At 42.1% G+C, this 22,279-nt stretch overlaps 1 protein-coding gene across 8 annotated transcripts in view; it reads right to left on the bottom strand.

Moving 5' to 3' along the window:
• Nucleotides 1–22,279, bottom strand: part of FRY (FRY microtubule binding protein) — a 375,793-nt gene that overhangs the window by 191,172 nt on the left and 162,342 nt on the right. For all 8 annotated transcript variants that reach the window (XM_048847137.2, XM_048847131.2, XM_048847143.2 and 5 more), the window contains one exon: nucleotides 10,042–10,095. In XM_048847137.2, coding sequence (XP_048703094.1) covers nucleotides 10,042–10,095 — 54 coding nt within the window. The remainder of the gene's footprint in view (nucleotides 1–10,041; nucleotides 10,096–22,279) is intronic.

The raw sequence follows: 22,279 nt of genomic DNA, 5'->3' as shown, positions 1-22,279 counted from the left end.
GCCACACCTTTTTAAATTTGTGCTCGTCAATCACACAGAGACCTCATGGAGCTTCCATTGATGGGCATTTTCAGAGCCACTTTACTGCCTGATGTATAAGAAGACAAGAATAATTCAGTACATTTTTTTCATTTACTTTTTAATAAACGAGGGTTTAGATTTTCTCAGATATTGTATGCACTGCAAGAAAAGGAGCGGTTACTCACCCTGTGCAGTTCTTTGAGATGTGTCTCCCTATGGGTGCTTCATTTCAAGTGCCCGTGTGCCCCAGGTGCTTTCAATCAGAGATTTTCGTTAGCAATATCTGTTCGGACTGTGTATACATCCTTCATGTCCTCATGCCCCGCACCAATGCTACATAGGGCTTTGTGAGTGAACTGTTCTCAGCCCTTCTCTACTGCAAAGTCCCACAGAGGAAACTCTGAAGCAGAGGGGAAGGAGGGCAGTTAATGGAGCACCCCTGGGGACACACATTTTGAAGAACTACGTTACTGCACAGGGTGAGTAACTTCTTCCTCTTCGAGGAGTGTCCCTATGGGTGCTCCACATCAGATGACTCCCAAGCAGTATCTCTGCAGGGAAGAGGGATCTTCATAATCGGGTCCAGAACTGAAGACAGTAGTGCATGGCCAGCTGATGTATTGGATCTAGAGGCATGGACCAAGGCATAGTGCTTGGAGAAGGTATGTACTGAAGATGGTGTAGTGGCTCTGCAGATCTCAGATACTGAAACATCTTTAAGTAATGCCATAGATGTTGATTGCAACCTTGTAGAGTGCACTAATATCCTAGAAGGAGTTTGAATGCTCGCCACATCATAACATGCAATAACACACTCAGCTATCCACCTTCATAGCCTCTGGGTGGAGACTGGGGATCCTTTAGATCTTTCTGCAATGGAAACAAACAGGAGACCTCCAAAGTGGTTTGGTTCTATCTAGATAGAAGGCCAACACTCTTCTGACATTTAAGGTATGGAAGGAAGCCTCCTGTTTGGAATTATGTGATTTTTGAGGAAGAACGTGGTAAATGAATGGACTGATTAAAATGAAACTCAGATGACATCTTACGTAGGAATTTAGGATGCGGACATACGGGAATCTTGTCCTTGAAGAGGATCTACCATTAAGGCCCCAGTTTCTCTGACTCTTTGGGCTAATGTGATGGCTACCAAAAAAGGCCTCTTCATAGACATGTTCAGTAAAGAGCAGGTAGCCATTGGTTCAAAGGGAGGTCTTGTGAGACATCTGAAAATTAGACTGAGATCCCAAGCTGGAGTGAGGTCTTTCCCTTGAGGGAAAAGGTTCCTCAATGCTTTGATACACCTTAGAGTTGTTGAGTAAGCAAACACTAAGAATCCTTCAACTGGGGAAGGAAAGGCTGTTACAGCAGCGCTAGATAGCCTCAGTGCAGGGTACGAAGATGTGAAGGGAATGGACACAGATAACTAAAATCTCTGATTAAAAGCATGTGGGGATATGCACACTTGAAGTGCAGCACCCGTAAGGACACTACTTGAATGTTATTTATTAATAGTTAATTATGAAGGCTAATACCAATGTGTGGATAATTCATTTTGAAAGATTAATACTCTTTTCGGAAAATTGTGTGTTTCATGGTAACTGTCGTGCCCATAAGGAAAAATGCATAATTGACACAGAAATATCTTAAATCATAAAATTCAGCTCTATGTAGCTGAATTAGGTGTAACTGCACATTCCCCGTAGTGTGCGTCAGTGCTGTTCTTCAAATCTCAGTTATAATGATTTCACTCACCATAAAAAGTCAAAGTAATTCATTGTAAATACCCACATGACATACTTTCACTGGTAAATTTAGAGTAGGTGTCTTTAATATGGATAAAAGGTCAATATAGCTTTTTTAATCTTTCTGTCATTGCTCTTTTAAGGCAGGAAGGAAGGGTGGAATTTGCAAAGACCTGGTTCTCACAGAACAGGAAGGGAGGAAAGTCTAGCCAGAATGTTGCTTACTCAACTCCTTAATTTATGGGAAGCAAATCCAGCGGTGAGATGAATTCTAGGTCTGTGCTGTTGCTGAAAGGGAGTGTACAGATGTACAAATATGTTCTTGTTGCATGATCATGTTATTCCATCATAAATGAACGACATACTGTTCAGCTTAAGGATATCGGGGCTACACAAGCACAGATCTGTTTAAACCCTGTGTTCATAGAGCATTAAATGCTCTTTATGTAAATGCTTCCTTAATATTTATTTTGGCATAATTTGAAAAAATAAATTTAATGAAACTTTGCTTTAGATAGTTTGCTACAACTTCTACAGTTTTTCATAAAAGTCTTATTATACTGCTCAACTGAAAATGAAAGAAAATGTGTTGATAGTATACTAATGACTGAATTAATCTGCATTTTTATATTTCAAATGTTATTTTACCATAAAAGTGATAAATTTAACAGCAGTTATATTCACTACTAGCTCAATTTCCAATTATATCATTAATATTTTGGAACTTAGCTTCTATTTTTTTCATTTTGCTTATAACATGTTTTCATACATATGAATTTTACTGTCATTTTAATAATACAGACTTAGAATGATTGTTTTGTCTTGCATACTATAGGACAAATTCTGCTCTCAATCATGCTGGTATAAATGCAAAATAACTCAAAAAGTCAGTGGAGTTATTCTGCATTTACACCAGTATGACTGAGAGCAGAATTCAGTCACATGTTATCTTCTTAGATATATTTAGGATACTCACAGTTATATAAGAATGCTTTTCCTTTGTTAAAGGTTTCTTGCACTTCACTCATTTTACAGTAGGGAAAATAGGCCAAATTTACAGAAAATAAAGGTCTATATCCATAAGCAAAACAGGCCTTAATAAAGTAAGACCTAGGATGAAACCCTGGGTCATTGGAGTCAATGGTAAAACCCCCATTGACTTCAGTGGGACCATGATTTCACCCCTAATATTTAAAAACGAGAAGAGAAACTAAAAAAAATTTCTTCTTCAAATTCTATAGACTGTAGTAGAAGATGATGTGTTGCATTGTGCTCTTATCCGAGGCAGTTACATCCTATAAGTGCCTTTGAGACACATAAATCACCTTCTTTCTGAAAAGGCCACCCTTTCAAAAAAAGCTAGTTCCCTCATGAGAAAAGGACCGAGATTCAATATGAAGAGCAAACAGTGGCTTTCTGATAGTGTAGGTTTCTTTTAGTAGCATCTTAGTTCTAAGCAGTATTCTCTCATGGCAGTATTGTGCACCTAAAAGTCTCTGGAAATATGTAGATAAAGGGAAATTCTTAAAGCTGGTAAGGATAAAATTAGACCTGTTAGTAATGGTTTGTGGTCTCAGTTCAAAAACCAGCTCAGCATCGTGAGTTTATTGATGGGTGTTTTTACCTACTTTGCCTTGATTTTGGAGCGCTGATAGGTATTTTGGCACCAAGATAAATTTTAAACAAAATAACATTTATTTTTAGTGTACTGTAAATTAACTTTTGAACCTATGACCCTTGAATTTGTCTCCTGAAGTGGTTCTTTCCACATTGTTTTATACTCAAATCTGTGATTAAGGGCCCACACCAGCTGCCAAGGTCCTCCTGTAAACATAATCTCCTCATCCTTTCTCTGTTGTGTACCCTACCGCTAGTGAACAGGGCTGCTGTGTGAGACTGAAGAAGCAAAGGGGAAAAAATGAAAACAAAGAGGGTCAACTAAAGTAATGCAGCTGTTCAGGAAGATGAATGCAATCATAATACTGATGTGATTACTCATGTACCATCTCTTGCAGACATACTATGGAGTGGGAATACTGATTTTGCTGGTGATTATCACCACATTATCCACCACCTCAAAGTTGTCATAAACAATGGACAGCTGTTGAGCCTAATTAGCATATTGTTTAGCCTCTTATTTATTTTAGTTTCTATTTTCTAGTTTGATGGTTTCCTTGACTTACATTTATTACATTTAAAACATAAAAGAAATAGGCTTCTGTTTTTAGATCTGCACAGCGATCCCTCTGACATATTAGGGTTATCGTATCTCGGGTTCCCCAAAAGAGGACACTGCTGGGGGAGGGAATGGGGGAGCCGGGAGGCTATAGTTGGGGGTGCTGGAGGGGTGTGTGTGTGTACTTGGAGGGTTACCTGGGGAGTGCTGGAGGGGATACCTGCAGCCTCATTCTCAAGGTGGGGGGCAGTCTCACTCCCTGTCACGGTGGCAGGGCAGCAGGTGCAGTCCCAGGATGCATTGCCAGCCCATCTGACAGCGCCTCCCTGCGTGACTCTCCCTCTCCCCAGGGCTGGGAGCCTGGACCTGGGAGGGTGGGACCCAGCAGCTGCAAAGGAGGGACCAATCAGCTGTGGATGCCAGAAGGGACAGTCTGCAGTTTTATAGTCCCTCAGACTGAGCCCTGCAAACCCAACGCAGCTGACATGGCGAGCCGCGGTTGCTTAATTGGGGTGTAGACATAGAAGTACATACTCAAGTGGCAGCCCATGCTGCTGTAGCTTCACTGCTATTCTTATTTGAATTGGCTAGATAAAAGCCATCTTGGGGTATGTCTAATCATGCTGCAGTCACACCTCTGACATACTTAAAGTAGACATACTTAAAGACTTACATAATTTGGCCAAATTTGGGCAGATTTTCATGAGGATGGTAAGAGACACATCCCTGAGACTAAGCCAATTACCCTTCCAAGCTTCAAGTCCCTGCTCCAAAGCACAGAGGCACTAATACTTCTATGCAAAAGAGTTTTAAGAATGTTTTAACATGGACAAAACAATGTGTTTCTCCCTAATCTCATTCTTAGAAATGGCTATACCATTTTGGCTGAAACTTTCTCAGATAATACTGCCTGAGGCAGACAGCTGGCCTGGAAAATTTCAGCCTGGACAGTTTTAAAGGCTGTCAAAGTTATAACCAACTGAAAACAGGGTCTTGTAACAGGAAGTGTCAAGCATGCTTAACTACAGACTTTGCTACCAGCTCTGTACATAATATATATAGGGACAGATATGCAGTTAGAATTGTATACAACTGCTATGTATTTCAAAGCTTGTTTATGTCTTTATCTTTCTCCCCCACTCCACCAGTTTCAGATTCAACATCTGTTACAACTTGGAAATACTCTAGTAAGCACCGTATGTCCTCATTAATCAACGTTGACTTAACAGGTGCTGTTCAAACTGTCACTGTAGCAACAGCTAGGAGATGCATAAGAATTTTAATTTATCCTAATAAAGGAACACAATTTGCTTAACCCTTAGGTCCTGATCCTGCAGATAATACTTAGGCACATGAGAAACCTGCTGATGACACTACCGAATGAAGTCAATAGGAGTAGTCACAGTGCATAAAGTTAAGCATGTGCTTAAATTTTTGCTGGATTTTATGTATTGATGCCTTCATTAGGTAATTTCTTATAACTTAATTTCTTCTGTCTGTGTGAGTCTTTTCTCTCATAGCAAGGGGAACAAGAAAACAGTCATAAAAATAGGAAGTTGAGATTGCAGAACCAAAAATATTGGCATTGGGATTCAAAAGCACCTACAGGCCTTTAAATAATTTTACCTCATTTTGTTAGGAAAGCGATTTAGGCTGGAGCCTAGATCTTCAAGTTTTCCCTTTTAAATTAGGCCCATAATTAAAATTTTGTGTAAATTATGTTTTAATAACATTTAAGACCTACAGAATTGTCTCCACAATGAACACAAGAGAGTTGCATTAAAAAACAGATATTTCCCTGCAGTGTTTACAACCAAAGTCATTACAGAGAAACTGATTATAAACAAAAATGAAACTGAATTAACTGATTTTCATTTTGCAAACTGAGAAAAATTAAAAATAATAAAAATAGATAAGGCATAGACACAAACAAGTTGCATTTTAAAAATTCTTTCATTTTGAGTAATCTAAAGTATAATCAGTAACATAATTAAAGAAATGTGTTTGTTTATAAGTATTACTTTTAAGTTAACCGTATCAGTTTAAAAGGAGATTCACTAAATGTATCCTAAAGAATTGATTTTGTGGGTTCTGGTATCCTGCATATACATAAACCTGAGATCTTTTATTACTATATATTTTTTCTGATCTTTATCTCAGCAATGATGACAGTAGAATTTATTTTCTTATATAAGCAGTAAACAAGAAAAAAGCTAAATCTAATATATGAAATTATTTATTTTTAACCAATTCATCCCACTTGGTCCGTTTTTCCTCAAATGGTCTATTTTATGTGTTAATCTATTAGAGGAAGTAAATAAGTTTATTTCTGTTAATTATCTTCCTTCCTATCGACCGCATTTCTTTAGTGGGTACTTATTTTTGCAACAATAGGCCCTGGCCAATCCTGAAAAGACTCGCGTACATGTTTGACTTTCCTAGAATCATAGAATCATAGAACATCAGGGTTGGAAGGGACCTCAGGAGGTCATCTAGTCCAACCCCCTGCTCAAAGCAGGACCAATCCCCAATTAAATCATCCCAGCCAGGGCTTTGTCAAGCCTGACCTTAAAAACTTCTAAGGAAGGAGATTCCACCACCTCCCTAGGTAACGCATTCCAGTGTTTCACCACCCTCCTAGTGAAAAAGTTTTTCCTAATATCCAACCTAAACCTCCCCCACTGCAGCTTGAGACCATTACTCTTTGTCCTGTCCTCTTCTACCACTGAGAATAGTCTAGAACCATCCTCTCTGGAACCACCTCTCAGGTAGTTGAAAGTAGCTATCAAATCCCCCCTCATTCTTCTCTTCTGCAGGCTAAACAATCCCAGTTCCCTCAGCCTCTCCTCATAAGTCATGTGTTCCAGACCCCTAATCATTTTTGTTGCCCTTCGCTGGACTCTTTCCAATTTATCCACATCGTTCTTGTAGTGTGGGGCCAAAAACTGGACACAGTACTCCAGATGAGGCCTCACCAATGTCGAATAGAGGGGGACGATCACGTCCCTTGATCTGCTCGCTATGCCCTTACTTATACATCCCAAAATGCCATTGGCCTTCTTGGCAACAAGGGCACACTGCTGACTCATATCCAGCTTCTCGTCCACTGTCACCCCTAGGTCCTTTTCCGCAGAACTGCTGCCTAGCCATTCGGTCCCTAGTCTGTAGCTGTGCATTGGGTTCTTCCGTCCTAAGTGCAGGACCCTGCACTTATCCTTATTGAACCTCATCAGATTTCTTTTGGCCCAATCCTCCAATTTGTCTAGGTCCCTCTGTATCCTATCCCTGCCCTCCAGCATATCTACCACTCCTCCCAGTTTAGTATCATCTGCAAATTTGCTGAGAGTGCAATCCACACCATCCTCCAGATCATTTATGAAGATATTGAACAAAACCGGCCCCAGGACCGACCCCTGGGGCACTCCACTTGACACCGGCTGCCAACTAGACATGGAGCCATTGATCACTACCCGCTGAGCCCGACAATCTAGCCAACTTTCTACCCACCTTATAGTGCATTCATCCAGCCCGTACTTCTTTAACTTGCCGACAAGAATACTGTGGGAGACCGTGTCAAAAGCTTTGCTAAAGTCAAGAAACAATACATCCACTGCTTTCCCTTCATCCACAGAACCAGTAATCTCATCATAGAAGGCGATAAGATTAGTCAGGCATGACCTTCCCTTGGTGAATCCATGTTGACTGTTCCTGATCACTTTCCTCTCCTCTAAGTGCTTCAGGATTGATTCTTTGAGGACCTGCTCCATGATTTTTCCGGGGACTGAAGTGAGGCTGACTGGCCTATAGTTCCCAGGATCCTCCTTCTTCCCTTTTTTAAAGATTGGCACTACATTAGCCTTTTTCCAGTCATCCGGGACTTCCCCCGTTTGCCACGAGTTTTCAAAGATAATGGCCAATGGCTCTGCAATCACAGCCGCCAGTTCCTTTAGCACTCTCGGATGCAACTCGTCCGGCCCCATGGACTTGTGCACGTCCAGCTTTTCTAAATAGTCCCTAACCACCTCTTTCTCCACAGAGGGCTTGCCATCTATTCCCCATGTTGTGATGCCCAGCGCAGCAGTCTGGGAGCTGACCTTGTAGTGAAGACAGAGGCAAAAAAAGCATTGAGTACATTAGCTTTTTCCACATCCTCTGTCACTAGGTTGCCTCCCTCATTCATTAAGGGGCCCACACTTTCCTTGGCTTTCTTCTTGTTGCCAACATACCTGAAGAAACCTTTCTCGTTACTCTTAACATCTCTCGCTAACTGCAGCTCCAGGTGCGATTTGGCCCTCCTGATTTCATTCCTACATGCCCGAGCAATATTTTTATACTCTTCCCTGGTCATATGTCCAACCTTCTACTTTTTGTAAGCTTCTTTTTTATGTTTAAGATCCGCTAGGATTTCACCATTAAGCTAAGCTGGTCACCTGCCATATTTACTATTCTTTCGACACATCGGGATGGTTTGTCCCTATAACCTCAACAGGGATTCCTTGAAATACAGCCAGCTCTCCTGGACTCCTTTCCCCTTCATGTTAGTCCCCCAGGGGATCCTACCCATCCGTTCCCTGAGGGAGTCAAAGTCTGCTTTCCTGAAGTCTAGGATCCGTGTCCTGCTGCTTACCTTTCTTCCCTGTGTCAGGATCCTGAACTCAACCAACTCATGGTCACTGCCTCCCAGATTCCCATCCACTTTTGCTTCCCCCACTAATTCTTCCCGGTTTGTGAGCAGCAGGTCAAGAAAAGCTCCCCCCCTAGTTGGCTCCTCTAGCACTTGCACCAGGAAATTGTCCCCTATGCTTTCCAAAAACTTCCTGGATTGTCTATGCACCGCTGTATTGCTCTCCCAGAAGATATCAGGAAAATTGAAGTCACCCATGAGAACCAGGGCGTGCGATCTAGTAGCTTCCGCAAGCTGCCAGAAGAAAGCCTCATCCACCTCATCCCCCTGGTCCGGTGGTCTATAGCAGACTCCCACCACTACATCACTCTTGTTGCTCACACTTCTAAACTTAATCCAGAGACACTCAGGTTTTTCTGCAGTTTCGTACCGGAGCTCTGAGCAGTCAAACTGCTCCCTTACATACAGTGCTACTCCCCCACCTTTTCTGCCCTGCCTGTCCTTCCTGAACAGTTTATAACCATCCATGATTGTACTCCAGTCATGTGAGTTATCCCACCAAGTCTCTGTTATTCCAATCACGTCATAATTCCTTGACATCACCAGGACCTCCAGTTCTCCCTGCTTCTTTCCAAGGCTTTGTGCATTCGTATATAAGCACTTGAGATAACCTGCTGATCGCCCCTCATTCTCAGTATGAGGCAGGAGCCCTCCCCTCACAGACGTTCCTGCCTGTGCTTCCTCCCGGTATCCTGCTTTCCCACTTACCTCGGGGCTTTGGTCTCCTTTCCCCGGTGAACCTAGTTTAAAGCCCTCCTCACTAGGTTAGCCAGCCTGTTCGCAAAGATGCTCTTCCCTCTCTTCGTAAGGTAGAGCCCGACTTTAATGTCTGTGAGATCACTCACATTGCATGAAGTTAAGCATGTACATAAATTATGCATGATCACAGCCCTACTGATAAAAAAAACTGAAGAAAATGTCTGCAGTGACAAGGATTCCAAAATCTTTGGTTAATTTTAGGAAATGCTTTTATTTACTAACAGCATAAAATAGAAATTGGGGCACAGCTCTTTCATCTTTATGTAACTTTTTCATCTTATTTCTAACGTTGAACCAGAAGTCCATCAGTTTGGAATGTTCCGCGAAGATATGACGTTCATCCCACGAATCGCATCAGAAAAAATCCACAGGAAATAATACATAGATATTGAATGTGCTAAAAAAAATTAAAAACTTGTAGTGACAAACAATATTAAGCTTAGAAGAAATGGAAATTACTCCTAATTCCTAAGGCAGATGATTAGACAGACCACTTTCAGTTCTACAGCCTCAAGTAGAATGAGAGACTTTGATTGCCTGCATGGCAAATCATTGTAATGTTATGAGGACACTAGGCTAGCCTACAAATACCTAGAATTTGTCCTGAGAAACAGAAGCAACAAGAAAGAAGTGTCCTTGCATTAGATATCACTTACTTGATCAAACTGGGGATCTTCTCCTCGTTGCAGAGATTTGGTCAGTGGCTTTTCCTAAAATTAAATATTAAAAAATATAAATTATTTAAGAGACACCTTTTGAGATGTTTTAGCAACATTGCTATTACATTTCTCTTACCATTCTATCCCGATAGTTTCTCCCTTTTCACCTACTGTAGTGAGGGAAAGCTGTTTACTTCAAACACACACACACAAAAGACGACATATCCATGCACATTTATTGACATTGGAATAGCTGCTTTCGGTATTTTTTTTTTAAAGAAAAAATTACTAAAATTTATTATGATTGAATAAGATTGCTCTTCAATAACTCAACAGTCAACTACACAGGAGATCTGAAATGAGTCAAGTGTTTCCACCTATACATATTGTAGGTACTGTCTTTAACTACAGGATACATTTTTGCCAGGGAAAGTAGTTTGCAATACAAAAATGACTGCACTGGACCTTAAGTGGAGGGCTATTGTCTAGCCTGCTGGGGGAAGGGATATACCTCTTTAAGAGCAGAGGCAGGGATGCTGCTGCAGATGCAGAGCAGGTCAGTGTGGGGACACTGACTCGTCCACCAGGTGACCGGAAGAGAGCAGAAATAATACAGATGCAAGCCAGGTGAGAGGAGCCTCTATTTCACTCAGACCAAGCAGAGCAGCACCCACCCTCCCACACATGAAAGTGGCGAAATACCAGGTTTGCTCAGGCTCTGCTGTGGGCACTGCGTTAGCAGCTGTTTTCTTGGGGGGGGGGTAAGGGGCGGGCTGGGAAGGAATGTTTCCCTCCCATAAGGAGGACAGGAGACACTGGATGTGGTTTTACTTAGACCTCAACTTTATTATTAGCTGTCTGAGAGTACCTGGTAGATAAAAATGTACAGTGCAAGCAGCTCTATTTCAATATCTACCTGGGGGGCTTCCATCATCCTGATCCCCAGCCAACCTGCTGCTGGGACCTTACCATCCCCCACCCACAAATGAGGGTTAAGGTGGGCTAAAAGGGGGAGGATTGGCTCCCTGCCATGCCAGTCATAGGAGCCCCCCCCCCCCGCATTTCTGCTCCGTTAACAGATACCTTCTTTAAATCCTTTTCAAAACCATTTATCTGATCACTGTATCACTTCCCTATGGAATACCTGCACTGGACATCCTCCCCATACTTACTTAATGAGTTGCAACACCATAGCCTAACCCTCATTCCATGCTCACCCCCACTAAGCCTTTACCCCCCATGAATCTGCTGTGGGGAAGGTGAAATAACGCCCCCCCCCCATCCCCAATGGCTTGGTGACTCTGTACATGATGTCAGCCTGGTCCACAACCCAAGGATCATGCAAGTCTGAACTAATCAATGGACTGGAAAGCTATACTACATAATTTACAACAGCTTTTAAAATGTGGTATTTGTCCAGAAAAAAAAATTTTTTTCTTTTTAAGAACAGTGAACTTTTTCTCCTATTACTTGACCCAGCACTCAATGGCCATTTACTGACCAATAAGGCAGGTATGAGGTTTACAGGAGAGGAAAAAACAAGCAAGAAAACAAACAAAGAAGAAGTGAGACCTCTTAACACTGAGGATGGAGTGGAGGTTAAGGATAACCTAGGCATGGCCTAATATCTAAACAAATACTTTGCCTCAGTCTTGCCTCATGAGGCAAATGAGGAGCTTAGGGATAATGGTGGGATGACACATGGGAATGAGGATATGGAGGTAGATATTACCACATCCAAGGTAGAAGCCAAACTCGAACAGCTAATGGGATTAAATCAGGGGGCCCGGATAATCTTCATCCAAGAATATTAAAGGAACTGGCACATGAAATTGCAAGCCCATTAGCAAGAATTTTTAATCAATCTGTAAACTCAGGGGTTGTACCGTACGACTGGTGAATTGCTAACATAGTTCCTATTTTTAAGAAAGGTAAAAAAAGCGATTCGGATAACTACAGGCCTGTTAGTTTGACATCTGTAGTATGCAAGGTCTTGGAAAAAATTTTGAAGGAGGAAGTAGTTAAGGACATTGAGGTCAATGGTAATTGGGACAAAATACAACATGGCTTTACAAAACGTAGATCGTGTCAAACCAAACGATCTCCTTCTTTGAGAAGGTAACAGATTTTTTAGAGAAAGGGAACACAGTGGATCTAATTTACCTTGATTTCAGTAAGGCATTTGATACGGTTCCACATGGGGAATTATTAGCTAAATTGGAAAAGATGGGGATCAATATGAAAATTTAAAGGTGGATAAGGAACTGGTTAAAGGGGAAACTACAATGGGTCTTACTGAAAGGTGTGCTGTCAGGCTGAAAGGAAGTTACTAGTGGAGTTCCTCAGGGATCGGTTTTTGGGGCCAATCTTATTTAATCTTTTTATTACTGACCTTGGCACAAAAAGCAGGAATGTGCTAATAAAGTTTCCGGATAACACAAAGCTGGGAGGTATTGCCAATACAGGGAAGGACCGGGATATCATACAGGAAGATCTGGATGACCTTGTAAACTGGAGTAATAGTAATAGGATGAAATTTAATAGTGAAAAGTGCAAGGTCATGCATTTAGAGATTAATAACAAGAATTTCTGTTATAAACAGGGACGCATTACTTGGAAGTAACAGAGGAGGAGATGGACCTCGGAGTATTGGTTGATCACAGGATGACTATGAGCCGCCAATGATTCAACAGTGTGCCCTTGTTGCCAAGAAGGCCAATGGCATTTTGGGATGTATAAGTAGGGGCATTGCCATTGTGATCGTTCCCCTCTATTCGACATTGGTGAGGCCTCATCTGGAGTACTGTGTCCAGTTTTGGGCCCCACACTACAAGAAGGATATGGAAAAATTGGAGAGAGTCCAGCGAAGGGCAACAAAAATGATTAGGGGGCTGGAACACATGACTTATGAGGAGAGGCTGAGGGAACTGGGATTGTTTAGTCTACGGAAGAGAAGAATGAGGGGGGATTTGATAGCTGCTTTTAACTACCTGAAAGGTGGATCCAAAGAGGATGGATCTAGACTATTCTCAGTGATAGCAGATGACAGGACAAGGAGTAATGGTCTCGAGTTGCAGTGGGGGAGATTTAGGTTGGATATTAGGAAAAACTTTTTCACTAGGAGGGTGGTGAAACACTGGAATGCATTACCTAGGGAGGTGGTGGAATCCCCTTCCTTAGAAGTTTTTAAGGTCAGGCTTGACAAAGCCCTGGCTGGGATGATTTAGTTGGGGATTGGTCCTGCTTTGGGCATGGGGTTGGACTAGATGACCTCCAGAGGTCCCTTCCAACTCTGATATTCTATGATTCTATGAATGTGATATGGCTGTGAAAAAAGCTAATGCGGTCTTGGGATGCATCAGGCGAGATATTTCCAGTAGAGATAAGGAGATGGTAGTACCGTTATACAAGGCACTGGTGAGACCTCATCTGGAATATTGTGTGCAGTTCTGGTCTCCCATGTTTAAGGAGGATGAATTCAAACTGGAACAGATACAGAGAAGGGCTACTAGGATGATCCGAGGAATGGAAAACCTGTCTTATGAAAGGAGACTCCATGAGCTTGGCTTGTTTAGCCTAACTAAAAGAAGGCTGAGAGGAGATATGATTGGTATCTATAAATATATCAGAGGGATAAATACCATGGAGGGAGAAGAATTATTTAACCTCAGTACCAATGTGGACACAAGAACAAATGGATATAAACTGGCCATCAGGAAGTTTAGACTTGAAATTAGATGAAGGTTTCTAACCATCAGAGGAGTGAAGTTCTGGAACAGCCTTCCAAGGAAAGCAGTGGGCGCAAAAGACCTATCTGGCTTCAAGACAAAGCTTGATACGTTTATGGAGGAGATGATATGATGGGATAGCCTAATTTTGGCAATTAACTGATCATTGACTACTAGCGGTAGTTATGCCCAATGGCCTGTGATGGGATATTAGATGGGGTGAGATCTGAGTTACTACAGAGAATTCTTTCCTGGGTGTCTGGCTGGTGAGTCTTGCCCACATGCTTGGGGTTTAGCTGATCGCTATATTTGGGGACAGGAAGGAATTTTCCCCCAGGACAGATTGGCAGGGGCCCTGGGGGGTTTTCGCCTTCCTCTGCAGCGTGGGGCACAGGTCACTTGCTGGAGGATTCTCAGTTCCTTGAAGTCTTTAAACCACGATTTGAGGACTTCAATAGCTCAGACATAAGTTAGGGGGTTGTTACAGGATTTGGTGGGTAAGATTCCGTGGCCTGCATTGTGCACGAGGTCAGACTAGACAATCATAATGGTCCCTTCTCACCTTAAAGTCTATGATTCTATGATTCTGAGCAAAAGCGAATAAAGTGAAGTGACAGCACTATTAATTTGAATGGATAAGAAAAATTTTCACTGGACCAGCTTATAAAGTTATACTGGAATCCTTCTGGGTAACTGAAAGTTCTGAATTTTTCTTGTGGGCTTTGCAAATTCTACAGGCCTTTATTACAAATGTCAGGTTTCAGAGGAGCAGCCTTGTTAGTCTGTATCCGCAAAAAGAAAAGGAGTACTTGGGGCACCTTAGAGACTAACAAATTTATTTGACCATAAGCTTTCGTGAGCTACAGCTCACTTCGTCTGATGCATGCAGTGGAAAATAGAATGGGGGGATTTTATATACACAGAGAACATGAAACAATGGGTGTTACCATACACACTGTAACGAGAGTGATCAGGTAAGGTGAGCTATTACCAGCAGGGGAGAAAAAAAATGGATCGTGTGGTGTGGTCTGGATGGAAGCTAGAGGCATGTAGGTAAGTACAGCGGTCAGTAGGTTTCTGGTAGAGGTTAGTGTTTATGTGACCATGGCTTATTAGCACTGTAGTGTCCAGGAAGTGGATCTCTTGTGTGGACTGGTTCAGGCTGAGGTTGATGGTGGGATGGAAATTGTTGAAATCATGGTGGAAGTCCTCATTGTCTACAGCCAAGCTCTACGATACAACTGCATTTGCTCCAACCCCTCAGACAGAGACAAGCACCTACAAGATCTCTATCAAGCAGTCTTACAACTACAATACCCACCTGCTGAAGTGAAGAAACAGATTGACAGAGTCAGAAGAGTACCCAGAAGTTACCTACTACAGGACAGGCCCAACAAAGAAAATAACAGAATGCCACTAGCCATCACCTTCAGCCCCCAACTAAAACCTCTCCAGCGCATCATCAAGGATCTACAACCTACCCTGAAGGACGACCCATCACTCTCACAGATCTGGGGAGACAGGCCAGTCCTTGCTTATAGACAGCCCCCCAACCTAAAGCAAATACTCACCAGCAACCACACACTACACAACAAAAACACTAACCCAGGAACCTATCCTTACAACAAAGCCCGTTGCCAACTGTGTCCACAGATCTATTCAGGGGACACCATCATAGGGCCTAATCACATCAGCCACACTATCAGAGGCTCGTTCACCTGCACATCTACCAATGTGATATATGCCATCAAGTGCCAGCAATGCCCCTCTGCCATGTACATTGGTCAAACTGGTCAGTCTCTATGTAAAACAATAAATGGACACAAATCAGATGTCAAGAATTACAACATTCAAAAACCAGTCGGAGAACACGTCAATCTCTCTGGTCACTCGATTACAGACCTAAAAGTTGCAATTCTTCAACAAAAAAATTTCAAAAACAGACTCCAACAAGAGACTGATGAATTGGAATTAATTTACAAACGGGACACCATTACATTAGGCTTGAATAAAGAGTGGGAGTGGATGTGTCATTACACAAAGTAAAACTATTTCCCCATGTTTATCTCCCCCCCCCCCCCCCGCAAACCGTTCCTCACATGTTCTTGTCAACTGCTGGAAATGGCCCACCTTGATTATCACTACAAAAGCTTTTTTTTCTCTCCTGCTGGTAATAGCTCACCTTACCTGATCACTCTCATTACAGTGTTTATGGTAACACCCATTGTTTCATGTTCACTGTGTATATAAAATCTCCCCACTGTATTTTCCACTGAATGCATCCGATGAAGTGAGCTGTAGCTCACAAAAGCTTATGCTCAAATAAATTTGTTAGTCTCTAAGGTGCCACAAGTACTCCTTTTCTGATTACAAATGTGTAATCTTATCAGAGAGGTAAAATGGTTTGTGGTTAATGCATTGGAGTTGGGACCCAACAGACCTGGGTTAAATTCCGGGCTGTTTTACAGACTTCCTGTGTGACCTTAGGTAAAGCACTTCATATATCTGTGCTTCAGTTCCACATCTGTAAATCAGAGATGATTCTGTTTTCCCCCGCCTCATAGGATTGTCTCAGAGACAATGCATTTAAGTTTGTGGGGCACTCAGATACTATCCCAGAGAGCATACCCAGACAGACAAAGAGACACAACAGATAGGCTATTTGAAGATTAAGTCTATGGGAAAAAAGTGGGAATCAGAAAAATATTTTAGATTTATTTAGTGGAGTTATTCTGAATGAAATTGCCTGGCACATTAGTTAATAAATGGACTCACTTTTTTGCTTATGAGAATAGAGTGTTTTGGTGAATTTTTAAAAATTTTTTTTTACATTTGATTACTATATTTTATATTGTATTTCTCCAGACAGATTGAGTGTTATGTGTAAAACCTTTTTCTTTTCTTTTCTTTTAATTAATGTGGTCAAAGATAATTGCCTAGAGAACTTTGCATCCAGTAATAAATTACAGCAGAAAAATGTCAAGTACAGCAGTGAGAATCTAGGCTGAACTTAGAAAAAACCACAACAATAAATAATCATGTAAAATTTCAAATGATTTAAGTACAGGTCTAACTTCTGTTTCCTTATGGAATATATAAAATGTATTACTTCAAATCCTTTATGCATAATAATCTAACCCCCAATTGCCTACTTCATTTTAAGTGTCTGCCTCCAACATGTATTACCCCTTCTGCTTAACTATCTGTCCCAACTTGTATTTAGTTCAGAACTTCTGTTTCCTTCCCCAGACCTGAGGAAGAGCTCTGTGTAACTTAAACTCTTATACCTTCCACCAACAGCAGTTGGTCCAATAAAAACAGTACCTCACCCACCTTGTCTCTCTCACATCCTAAGACCAATGTGGCTACAACAGCACTGCAAACATCTATTACTACTGTCACTTATGCAGCAGCCTGAACATAACCAGCACTGTATAAAATGTGAATGTGCTGAACAGAAGTGGAGATAAAAGATCCCACAAGGCATGGAGGCAGATGCTTCTGTATTGTAGTATAGGATTCTCCCACCTAAGTCTGTGAAAAACTACAGGACAGGCTGAAAAATATGTGATCCCTGCAACTGTGCATTGAATTTTAAGTTCTCCTGGTGAACAGTCCATGTCTCTATGTCTGAATCATTTATCAGCAGCCTTTTTCTCCCGCTCTCCCAAAACCAAGTATGTCCCTCTTTTCCATGATCAGAAGATCTAGGTATTACCACACCCTTCAGAAAAGAATTTCTGTATAACTTTGTGCAAGCTGCTTAACCTGTCTGTGTCTTGGTTTGTTAATAAAATAGACATAATGCGTGTAAGACTTAATTCATTAATGTTTCTAAAACACTTTGAGATGCTAGGATGGAAGGAGTTATTCAAGTACAAAGGATTTTCATTTATGAATGCTATTTTGGGGAGAATATTATTTTGTATAGTTTGTTGACTGATTTGATAATTAATTATGCGGATATGGTCTTTACGCTACCTGGAAACGAGGCTTTCTGAAGAGTCAACAAAGTATCCCCTGACTGCCTAGCAAGGAGAGAAATGAACAGGTTGTTTCTATTGAGTGTTTAGTCACTGCTTTGCCCAGTACAATGCACAATATTTCCCCTTGTTAGGCAGTGGCTACTTCAGTCTATAAAGTGACCTTTCCAAGTATATTGGTGGCATAATAGCCTTTATTAAGAGTTTTGTGGCAGCTTATTGGCATTTGTACCATATATGTTCATTATGCCTCTTAGTGATATACACACAGTAACTGGGAAAAAAGGGTGCCAAATATCATAGTACTAACCCCATTCATTTGTACAAGGGCTCAGCCTTTCCCCACTCAGCTGCATCTCATGTTTGGGTAATATGTGTATTGTCAGTTGATGCACACTGAAAAGGGAGATAGCAGACATTCCAAAGCAAATATTTAATTTTTTTTTTTCAAAATATAAAGGGGTTCCTCAAGATTTTAGCGAAGGGTCAGCAACAAACCAACAAATGATCTTAATATGTTGGGGAAATTTAGAAATTAAAAAAATGTATAGAATTTTGATATTCAGTTCCCAGCTTTGCCACAGACCTCAGGGTGACCGTGAGCAAGTCCCTTAGTCACTCTGTGCCTCATTTCCTCGTCTATAATGTGGGCATAATTAATAGTAATGATAATACTAATGAAAATCCATTTCTCCCATCAATTGTATCTCTTAACTACTTAGACTGTGAGGGCTGAAATACCTTTAAAAATCTTGGCCTAAATTCTTAGGACCAGAGACTGTTTATAACTACTGTGACAGGGCAAGGCCAGATGGCTATAGAAAAGTAGTGGGAGATAGATATATTAGCTCCAGGCTAAACAAATCCCTGGTACCAGGATAAGTTAAATGGCAGCTGCTCCAGGTCAATTAAGACACCTGGGGCCAATTAAGAACTTTCCAGAAGGCAGGGAGAACACTAGGTTGATTGGGACACCTGAAGCCAATCAGGGGCTGGCTGAAACTAGTTAAAAGCCTCCCAGTCAGGTGGGGGCAAATGTCAGGAACTGTGGGAGGAAGTTGCACTGTTGGAGAGACTGAGCAGTACACACCATATCAGGCACAAGGAAGGAGGCCCTGAGGTAAGGGTGAAGTGGAGCCTGAGGAAGTGGGGACTGCTGTGGGGGAAGTAGCCCAGGGAATTGTACGTGTCATGTTTCTAAAAGGTCAGCTACCATAGCGGATACTATTAGGGTCCCTGGGCTGGACCCTTGAATAGAGGGGGGGCCTGGGCTCCCCCCATCTCCCCCGCACCCCTGATTAATCACTAAGACTGGGAGACAACAGAGACTGTGCAAGGGAGGATAGCTACTCTTCACCTCCCTCTCTGGCTTATGATGAAAATGGCTCAGTAGACTGTGACCCTTCTCTCTAGAGAGAGAAGGGTTATGGGGAGGGTCACAGTGAGCCTCTGAGGCTAGTGAAATCCCCCAGGAAACGCAGGACCCACGGAGACAAGGACAGAGCTTTGTCACACTACATGGCTAGGCAGCAGTTCTGCGGAAAAGGACCTAGGGGTGACAGTGGACGAGAAGCTGGATATGAGTCAGCAGTGTGCCCTTGTTGCCAAGAAGGCCAATGGCATTTTGGGATGTATAAGTAGGGGCATAGCGAGCAGATCGAGGGACGTGATCGTTCCCCTCTATTTGACATTGGTGAGGCCTCATCTGGAGTACTGTGTCCAGTTTTGGGCCCCACACTTCAAGAAGGATGTGGATAAATTGGAGAGAGTCCAGCGAAGGGCAACAAAAATGATTAGGGGTCTGGAACACATGAGTTATGAGGAGAGGCTGAGGGAGCTGGGATTGTTTAGCCTGCAGAAGAGAAGAATGAGGGGGGATTTGATAGCTGCTTTCAACTACCTGAAAGGGGGTTCCAAAGAGGATGGCTCTAGACTGTTCTCAATGGTAGCAGATGACAGAACGAGGAGTAATGGTCTCAAGCTGCAGTGGGGGAGGTTTAGATTGGATATTAGGAAAAACTTTTTCACTAAGAGGGTGGTGAAACACTAGAATGCGTTACCTAGGGAGGTGGTAGAATCTCCTTCCTTAGAGGTTTTTAAGGTCAGGCTTGACAAAGCCCTGGCTGGGATGATTTAACTGGGAATTGGTCCTGCTTCGAGCAGGGGGTTGGACTAGATGACCTTCTGGGGTCCCTTCCAACCCTTATATTCTATGATTCTATGATTTAATGGTCTCAAGTTGCAGTGGGGGAGGTTTATGTTGGATATTAGTAAAAACTTTTTCACTAGGAGGGTGGTGAAACACTGGAATGCGTTGCCTAGGGAGGTGGTGGAATCTCCTTCCTTAGAAGTTTTTAAGGTCAGGCTTGATAAAGCCCTGGCTGGGATGATTTAATTGGATATGGGTCCTGCTTTTGAGCAGGGGGTTGGACTAGATGACCTCCTGAGGTCCCTTCCAACCCTGATATTCTATGATTCTATGATTCTATATATGTAGAGTGCCTAGAACAATGGGTCCCTAATCTTAGTTGTGGTGTTTTAGCACTGTTTTTATATGAATAGATACTAACCAGCACAATAATAGTTGGATTAAACGATAGAGCTGGGAATGAGCGACCGGGAATGGATCACTTGATGATTACCTGTTCTGTTCATTCCCTCTGGAGAACCTGGCAATTGGCCACTGTTGGAAGAGAGGATACTGGGCTAGATGGACCTTTGGTCTGACCCAGTATGGCCATTCTTATGCTCTTATATTAGAGGCTTTCAAAATTGGGAGTGTGTGTGAGCCAAAATGAAAGAAAGCTGAGGACAATACCCTTTAGGGTTTTGAGGGAACCTCTGATCCTGTATTTGGAAAACCTATTTAAACCAAGAGGTCATGTGTTGAATTTCACTTTTGGTGGTAATTTCCTTCAGACAGAATACTTAACAGTAATGAATTCCAAAAAGCAGAAGTAATTTTTTTTATTGAAGAATCTAATAACCCACTATAAGATGAACCAGACTTAACAGTTCAACAGCTTGACATCTCCTTCCTTTGAAGTTTTTAAGGTCAGGCTTGACAAAGCCCTGGCTGGGATGATTTAGTTGGGGATTGGTCCTGTTTTGAGCAGGGGGTTGGACTAGATGACCTCCTGAGGTCCCTTCCAACCCTGACATTCTATGACATCTTGGACAATATTAGTAGCCTAAAGCACTTAGCAATTTGTCTTAGTTAAAATGCTCCCAATCATCAAACTGCTTTTAAGTCATCTATGTCACTGACTGGCTTGCTTACACCACAGCATGAGAACAAATCCTTGTTTTGCAGCTGACAATAAATTGCTTTTTGACCGAATTAACCTTACTTCAATGCAACGGTATGTATTTGTTATACCTGTACCACTAGCTCTTGCCTCTACAGCTGTCAAAAAATGATTATTACAAAATCTATGCTTTTCAAAAAATAAAAATGTAAACACTACCAGAATTTGTGTGCTTTCTGACCAAAAACTAGAGGAGGAAAGATCCATTGTCTCAGAACTGTATGCAAAAATATTCTAATAAAAGTTTGAACCACTGACGTTTGCTTACTTAATGTGTCTCTGAAGCAAATAATAACCCTTTAACATCAGAAAAGGACATAGCATAAATATTTTAAGATGTATTGTAAATCTCAGACTTAATTGTACAAAAAATTAAAGAAAATATAATTAAGTAAACAGTGTGTACTGAATATAAAGAATCTGAGGCAGCAGCACAATGTTTGGAGAAACAAATTATAATTCAGGTCTTGCAAGTTCTGTGTTTGTGGCTCCAAGCTGCAATAAAGCTTCAGCCACCCCTTTGGAAATAATACTGTATCATTCCACGTGAAGGCCATGTTTACACTTAGAGGGTATTACACCGCAGAGCGCTCTCTGGTCGACGACCGCAGAGCGCTCTCTGGTCAACTCCACCGGAACGAAAAGAGTAAGGTGTGTCAATGGGAGAGCATCTCCCATTGATGCAACACAGTATACACACCGCAGTAAGTCGACCTAAGCTACATCGACTCCAGCTACGTTACTCAGGTAGCTGGAGTAACGTAACTTAGGTTGACTTACCCCAGTAGTGTAGACAAGGCCTAACATCCTCACTGCAGTAACACTAATGTAGAATGCAGTGTTTTATATCAATTCTATAGAATAGCTGTGAGGGGGTATCCACCCCACACTCACCCTGAAGGGGTTAATGGAGGCCAGATGAGCTAATTAACCTGTAAGGCTGAAAGCTGAGAGGAAAGCCATAATTAGGGGAAGCTCACCTGTGTGGGAACAGGCTGGGCTTCTATAAAGCCAGGGAGCTGATAGCAGAAAGGGGCTGCAGGGAGACACTCTGCAGTCACTCCCTGGGGAGAAGGGAAGTGTGACGGGGGACTAGAGAGACAAGTACCCCATGGTTGTAGGGAGTAGAGAGGCCAGCAAACCCCAGAGAGGGGAGAATGCAGGAGTGAGAAGCAGACCAGGGAGTAAGAAGCAAGGTTGGGGACTGAACAGGACA

The sequence above is a fragment of the Caretta caretta genome, chromosome 1, assembly GCF_965140235.1.
Source record: "Caretta caretta isolate rCarCar2 chromosome 1, rCarCar1.hap1, whole genome shotgun sequence".
NCBI lineage: Eukaryota > Metazoa > Chordata > Testudines > Cheloniidae > Caretta > Caretta caretta.
The sequence above is the reverse complement of the archived record's forward strand: the minus strand, read 5'-3'. Positions and strand labels throughout refer to the sequence as shown.